At 53.8% G+C, this 7,782-nt stretch overlaps 1 protein-coding gene across 1 annotated transcript in view; it reads right to left on the bottom strand.

The window, feature by feature from the left end:
* LOC142251864 (uncharacterized) overlaps window positions 1-6,826 on the bottom strand; it is a 34,090-nt gene extending 27,264 nt beyond the window's left edge. The window contains exon 1 of the mRNA XM_075324912.1: window positions 6,743-6,826. Within this exon, the coding sequence (XP_075181027.1) occupies window positions 6,743-6,826 (84 nt within the window). The remainder of the gene's footprint in view (window positions 1-6,742) is intronic.
* Between the last annotated feature and the right edge of the window lie 956 nt (window positions 6,827-7,782).

The raw sequence follows: 7,782 nt of genomic DNA, 5'->3' as shown, positions 1-7,782 counted from the left end.
GACTACAAAAAAAACGGATTTTTGTGTACTCACCGTAAAATCGTTTTCTCTTAGCCATCATTGGGGGACACAGGACCATGGGTGTTATGCTGCCTGTCCATAGGAGGACACTAAGTAGATGCAAAAGCATAGCTCCTCCCCTGCAGTATACACCCCCTGGCCGGGCCAGGCAACCTCAGTTTTTAGTACACAAGCAGTAGGAGAAAAAGCCAGTAAAAACTTATCTCAACAGAGGAACATGAGAAAAAAAGAGTCATAACCAAATAATGTACTGAGAGAACCAAAGCCCAACAGGGCAACAGGGTGGGTGCTGTGTCCCCCAATGATGGCTAAGAGAAAACGATTTTACGGTGAGTACACAAAAATCTGTTTTTCTCTGACGCCTCATTGGGGGACACAGGACCATGGGACGTCCTAAAGCAGTCCATGGGTGGGAAAAATAAAAACAAGACAACGCAACCCAAGGACTAGGAACCAGTCCCAGACAGCCTGGAGCACCTACTGAGAGAAGGTGCTCTACTGCCGTTTGCAGAATTGTCCTACCCAGATTTGCCTCAGCTGAAACATGGGCATGGACTCTGTAATGCTTTGAAAACGTATGTAGGCTAGACCAGGTCGCAGCCTTACACACCTGTTCCACTGAAGCCTGATGCCGAATGGCCCACAAAGCGCCAACTGCTCGCATGGAATGAGCCCACAGCCCATTAGGAATGGGCTTGAGTTGCAAGCGGTAGACTTCCTGGATCACAGAGCGAATCCAGCGAACCAGAGTCGCCTTTGAAGCTGCCTGTCCCTTCTTAGGCCCCTCAGGAATGACGAACAAAGAATCCGTTTTCCTAAAGGGGGCTGTCCTGGATATGTAATATCTGAGAGCTCTGACGAGGTCTAACGAATGCAGAGACCTTTCCACCCTATGAACTGGGTGTGAACAAAAGGAAGGCAGAACAATGTCCTCGTTCAAATGAAACGGGGTAGGAACCTTTGGAAGAAAATCCGGAAGGGGGCGCAGAACCACCTTGTCCTGGTGAAAAATCAGAAAAGGTGCGCGGCAAGAGAGTGCTGCTAGCTCCGAAACCCGTCTGATGGACGCAATTGCCACCAGGAACGTCACCTTCCAGGACAGAAGAGCAAGAGAGGATTCCTTGAGAGATTCAAAGGGTGACCTCTGGAGACCGTCCAGAACGAGATTGAGGTCCCATGGGTCCAGCGGCCGTTTGTACGGAGGAACTAGATGGGAAACGCCCTGGAGGAAGGTCTTGACCTGCGGTTTTTGAGCCAGGCGGCATTGGTAGAAGATTGAGAGCGCTGAGACCTGCCCTTTAAGGGAACTGAGAGCCAACCTGCAGAAAATCGAGAATTCTGAGGATGGCCAGAGGCAGAGGCTGGACGTTAGTTTCCCTGCACCATGAAAGGAAGATTTTCCACGTATGATGGTAAATGCGGGATGAAGCAGGCTTTCGGGCGCTGATCATGGTGGAGATAACCGCGGGGGAGAATCCTGCTCTTGTTAATACCCAGGTCTCAATGTCCATGCCGTCAGCTTCAGGGCTCTGGAGTTCTGATGGGAAATGGGCCCTTGGGTCAGCGAGTCTGGGATGTCTGGAAGGCGCCACGGTACGTCTACGAGCATTTGTACTAATTCGGCGTACCAGGCGCGCCTGGGCCAGTCCGGTGCTATCAGTATCACCGGGACTCCCTTTGCCTTGATTTTTCTGATTACCCGCGGCAGCAGAGGTAGAGGTGAAAAAATGTAAGGCAGGCGGAAGTGGTGCCTGGAGTAGACTAGAGCATCCGCGCCGATGGAGTGCGGATCGAGTGACCTGGCTATGAACGCGGGTACCTTTGCGTTCAACCTTGAGGCCATTAGATCCCCGTCTGGTGTACCCCAGCGAGTGCAGATGTGTAGGAACACTTCTGGGTGGAGAGACCACTCTCCGGCAGCCAGGCCTTGGCGACTTAGCAGTCTGCTGACCAGTCCTCTACTCCCGGTATGTGTACCGCTGATATCACTGACCCTGTCGATTCGGCCCAGCTGAAGATCCTGTGGGCCTCGAGATAAGCTGCCTTGCTGCAGGTGTCCCCCTGCCGATTGATGTAGGCTACAGCTGTCGCATTGTCCAATTGGACTCGAATCTGATGACCTGATAGCAGAGGGCAGAATGCCCCGTGCGCGAGGAAGATCGCGCAGATTTCCAGGATGTTTATGGGTAGAGAAGACTCATGGGGGGGCGTCCAACGTCCTTGAGCAGTGTGGTGTAGGTACACTGCTCCTCAGCCTAGGAGGCTGGCGTCTGTGGTCAGGACCAGCCAGTTCACTGGGAGAAAAGATCTCCCCTTCGATAGGGATGAGGACCGAAGCCACCAGCAGAGTGCGTACCTGACTGAAGGCGTCAGGTAAAGATGTCTGTCCGGGGAGAAGGGGCTCTTGTCCCAGGCCGCTAGAAGGGCTAGCTGCAGTGGGCGGAGGTGCAGTTGAGCAAAGGGTACTGCTTCCATAGCCGCCACCATCCTACCGAGCACCTTCATGCTGAATCGAATGGAGCGAGATGGAGGATGTAGAAGGCAGCATACCGCTCATTGAAGAGCGATCGCCTTGTCCAGGGGGAGATAGATCAAGCCCCGACGGGTGTCCAGGGACATGCCCAGGAAGGTGATGGATCGTGATGGGATCGGGGATTATTTGTCTAGATTCACTAGCCACCGTAAGCAGGATAGGGTGTCCACAGTGATCTGTACACTGGTTGAGCAGTCGTGGAAGGAGGGGGCCTTGATGAGGAGGTCGTCCAAGAAAGGGAGAACGACTACTCCACTGGCATGAAGGACGCTCATGGCGCCCGCCATGACTTTGGTGAAGACCCTTGGTGCGGTGGCAAGGCCGAAGGGTAGAGCTACAAATTGAACGTGGGAGTCCTGAACTGCGAAGCGGAGGAACTTTTGGTGATCAGGGGCGATGGGTATGTGCAGATACGCGTACTTGATGTCTATGGAGGCGAGGAATTCCCCTTCAACCATGGATGCAATAATGGACCTTAGGGACTCCATTCTGAATCTCCGTATGTGCACATGTTTGTTCAGGTGTTTGAGGTCCAGGATGGGTCGAACTGACCCATCCTCTTTGGGGACCACAAAGAGGTTGGAATAAAAACCCCTGAACTTCTCGTCGTCCGGGACAGGTATTATCACTCCTGCTGTTTGGAGCGAGTGGATTGCTGAGAAAAAAGCTTTGCGTCGTTTGAGTCTTTGGGAAGTTTGAGAGAAAAAGCCGACTCGGGGGTCGGGTCCCGGTAACTGGAAGACATAAGGTCTCGCAACCATTTGTTGTCTGAGGTGGCAGCCCAGATGTGTTGAAAGAGCCGCAGTCGACCTCCTACAATGAGTGTGTCTTCCGGGGCGTCGAAGGAGTCATGAGGGGGAAAAACGTCGTGGACGAGTCTCCCTAGTCCTGAACTGTTTCGGTCTAGGCTGCCATGGCGAAGTGGGTTTCGGGGAGAGCTGAGAACGTCGGTCCCTGCGTAGTCCGCGGCTGTTGGCGGGGACAGCACGGGATGTCGACCAACGAATGAGTACCGAAGGAGCGGAACAAGGACTGTGGACGTCTGGTGAAGGTCGTCCTGGACTTCAGCTGGGGGAGGGAGGTACTCTTTTCTCCCGTGGCGTCAGAAATGAGCTTGTCCAGACGTTCGCCAAACAATCGGTCTGGAAAAAAGGGAAGTCCCGTGAGAGACTTCTCGGAGGTAGAGTCCGCTCGCCATTATCGGAGCCAGAGAGCTCTATGGATGGCTATGGTATTTGAGGCGACAAACGCTGCGCAGGTAGCAGCGTCCATGGAGGCCTGCATGAGGTACTCCACCGCAGCGGCAATTTGAGCTGTTACCTCTGTGAAGGTATGAGTGAACTGGGATTCCTCAAGCGAAGTGTTAAGGGATTCTTCCCAGTCCGAGATCGCCTTTGCGACCCACACAGAGGCGAAGGAGAGCGAGGGGGAGGAACCCGCAGCCTCAAAAGCAGAGCGGGCGAGGTGCTCCACCTGTCTGTCTATCGGGTCCTTGATGGAGGAACCATCGGGTAAAGACAAGAGCAGCTTTGTGGCAAGGCGGGAGACCGGGGGGTCGACCGAGGGCGAATCGGCCCAGCCCTAAGGGGAAGGTGAGGCAAAGGGTACCGGGACTCCATGAGTTTTCGGTTACCGAAGCGCCTGTCTGGCTTCTCCCTTTGCTTTGTGAGGATATCCTGAAACTCTGGGTTATCAGCGAAAACCTTTTTGGGGTTTCCTTTCCCTCTTAAAGGAGACCGCATGGTCAGTGGTAGTGGATGGGGGATCCTCCACATGCAGAGTTTGGTTGACTGCTGCTATAAGGGAGTCTATTGCAGTTTGATCATCTGGGGAGGATGAAACCAAGGAATCCTCCTGGTACAAACAGCATTCTCCCTCCTCCAGCTCTTCAGAAGCCGTGGAGCGTGTGGGAGAACCCTGCCCTGTGTGCTCCTGAGGGAGAGCCATGGGGGCCATGAGAGAGTGCTGGAGACACCCAGCCGTGTGCTCTATTTCTGATCCCTGCAACCGGTGAAGCATGGGCCCGGATTACCTCAGAAGAATCCTCCATAGGGGTATCCTCAGTCTTCGTTCCGTCCAGGGGCCCAGAAGGGTGTGGAGGACGACATTGCATAGCCAGCACCAGGTTCTGTGACAGTTTTTCCATGGATTGGGACAGAAACTGTGCCCATTCCGGTGGGCTGGGAGTCCTAGGCTCTGCGCTGACGGTTGCGGCGGTGGTGGCGGGGGAACTTGGGGGGCTATAGGGGCACAAGACTCACAGAGAGAAGAGGTAGCTCAGCGTGGCAGGCAGTGCAGGCTGAATAATCTCTTAGTACCCTTAGAATTCTGCATGTTCCTAATAGGAGTATGCCAGGAGGGGGAGCAATGCTCAGCAGAGCTACAAGTGAAGCAGGTACCTCACCAGAATCAGACGATGGCCCTGCATCCTCAGGAAGGAGTAAGCTCTGTGGAGAACTTCGCACGCTTTCCTGGGGGGTGTGGCTTATTGCGGGGGCGGGGCTTAGCGCTAAAAGAGCGCCAAGAAGAAGTCAGTGTGCCCCCCTGCTGTCGGTAGCAAAAAAGGCGGGAAGGGAGCTTCTGTGACAGTTTTTCTCCCCCTCCCTCCAGTCAGCACACAGTTTGTCACCGAGGATTATCTCTGCCGGCTTTCCTGAAATCAGAGCACGCAGCTAGAGCATATAAGCAGAGTAAATAAACAGTGTGAGTTCCTGAGCTCTGGGCCCTCCCCCCCCGCCACCGGTAAATTATCTGTGCAGGATTTTCTGCAAACAGCAAGGGACTTCCCCCCTCCTCCAGCCAGCATGCAGTTAGAGAAAAATTAACACTGTGTGTTCAGGATCCCTAGGGATCTCCTCCTTGCAATCAGCAAGGGACTTTCTCATAATAAATACTGTAAATTCAGTACTACTGGGAGCCTTCCCTGCACCGTCTTTTCTCCCTTTGGAAAACTAGTCAGGGGGATCTCACCTCAACACTGCCTCAGTCCAGGCAGTGAAAATAGCAGAGTCAGCTTGCTGTGTCCGGCCACACAGGTGCCATGTTCAACTCAGAGCCTGCAAAGAGGGGCTGAGGAATTGTGCCTCTGCCCTGGGCTCTGGAAAATCGGTGTCTGTGGGACCCGTCGTCCAGTAAAAGGCAGCCCAGGATCCAGCGTCGCAGGAGGGGGTACGTGGAGGCAGCACTCCGAGTTCCCACCCGTTGATGGTATTGGGAGATCGGTCCCAAAAGGAAACCGTCGCCCTCAAAAAATAACAAAACCTTGAAAGATGTGCCTCCTACAGACACTAAGCTAAAACTGAGGTTGCCTGGCCCGGCCAGGGGGTGTATACTGCAGGGGAGGAGCTATGCTTTTGCATCTACTTAGTGTCCTCCTATGGACAGGCAGCATAACACCCATGGTCCTGTGTCCCCCAATGAGGCGTCAGAGAAATAACAGTCACCTATAGCCGATCACTGCCAGAGCACATTCCTTACTTTTTACCCAATTCCTACACTATGTCAAACTTTTGTTCCCCCCATGGAAGACAGTATCCTCAAAATTAAATTATATTACAGCAGTAATAATGTCCTCTAATTTGCCCCTACAGTAATTATGTCCACCATTTGCCACCATCAACCAATAATATATGTTCCTCACTTTGGCCCCATATAGTAATAATATCTTCCATCCTGGCCCCCTTTATTTAATAAAGTCTCCCATCCTGAGCCCCTATGTTCCCCCAAATGATCGTTCATTCCTAAGGTGTGGAGACAGAAGCTGGCAGTGATTGGACGTGGGGCTCCCGTGATGTCACAATGTAACGTGAGCCACAAATCGCAATTACGGACAGCACTGGAATGATGCCAGCAGCAGAGGTTAATACAGGGTCTTTTTTTTTAGCTGGGGGAAACAAGGGGAATCAGAAGGATTGTTAATTGCTTCCTGCACAAAATATCCCTCCACACACTGCTCCTCTCCAAAATAGCTCCACAAAGTCCCCCTTTCCATAATGACCTCCCAAAACTTGCCCTTTCTATAATATTTCCCCCATACTACATCTCTGCATAAAGTCCCCCCACTCCTCATTATACTATATTATACTTTCACAATCTCCTTCCTAATTGCCTCATTATGTCCCTTATTGCCCCATAATGTCCACCAATGCCCTACAATGTTCCTATTTGTTTCATAATGTATCACATTACCCCATAATTTCCCAAATTGCCCCATAATGTCCCACATTGCCCTATCATGTCCTCATTGCCCAAAAACGTTCCACATTGACCCATATTGTCCCACATTGCCCCATAATGTCCAACATTGCCCCATCATGTCCCAAATTGCCCAATGATGTCCCAATCAATTTTCTCCATAATGTCCTCCACTGCTCGATAATGTCCTTTGCAGGGCCGCCATCAGGGCATTACTACTGTGCCTGGTGTAGGGGGCCCGGTGAAGAGAGGGGGCCCGGCCAGGCTCGGGGTAAATACTTATCTTTAGCCTTAGGCAGGACGGGCCCCTCCTCTTCACCGGGCCCCAGTCACAGGAGCAGCAGAGGGGCCCGGCGGTGTCGCTTCACTACCAGACATGACTAATTTGCATGCGAAGGGGCAGAGCATGCAAATTAGCCATGTGATGTAGTGGAGGCAGGGTCATTGGGGTAGAGCAGGGCGCGTCATCGCTGGACCGTGCAGCAGGAGGTGAGGTCATCACTCTGAGACCTCATTACACTCCTGCAACAGCGGCTGAGGTGGCAAGGACACGGCAGCAAGCGGGACAGGTAAGCGCTGTGAGCCGAAGAGTTGCTGATCTCTGCCTGGGGCCCGCGCTGATCTCTGCCCGGGCCCCTGCTGATCTCTGCCTGGGGGAAGGGGGGGCGCTGATCTCTGCCAGGGGCCTGCGCTGATCTCTGCCCAGGGGAAGGGGGGGTGCTGATCTTTGCACGGGGCCCGCTGATCTCTGCCCGGGGGGGGGCGCTGATCTCTGCCTGGGGGATGGGGGGGGCGCTAATCTCTGCACGGGGCCCACTGATCTCTGCCCGGGGGCGCTGATCTCTGCCCGTGGCTGCCCGCCGACCCCAGCCCCTGGCTTGCTTCAGCTAGATCAGGGGTGGGGGACCTCTGGCCTGTGGTCTCCTGACCTCTCTGCTGTGAGCCTCCTGGCCTCTCTGCTGTGAGCCTCCTGGCCTCTCTGCTGTGAGCCTCTTGGCCTCTCTGCTGTGAGCCTCTTGGCCTCTCTACTGTGA

Source organism: Anomaloglossus baeobatrachus, chromosome 9 (assembly GCF_048569485.1).
Source record: "Anomaloglossus baeobatrachus isolate aAnoBae1 chromosome 9, aAnoBae1.hap1, whole genome shotgun sequence".
In the NCBI taxonomy this organism is placed as follows: Eukaryota; Metazoa; Chordata; class Amphibia; order Anura; family Aromobatidae; genus Anomaloglossus; species Anomaloglossus baeobatrachus.
The sequence above is the reverse complement of the archived record's forward strand: the minus strand, read 5'-3'. Positions and strand labels throughout refer to the sequence as shown.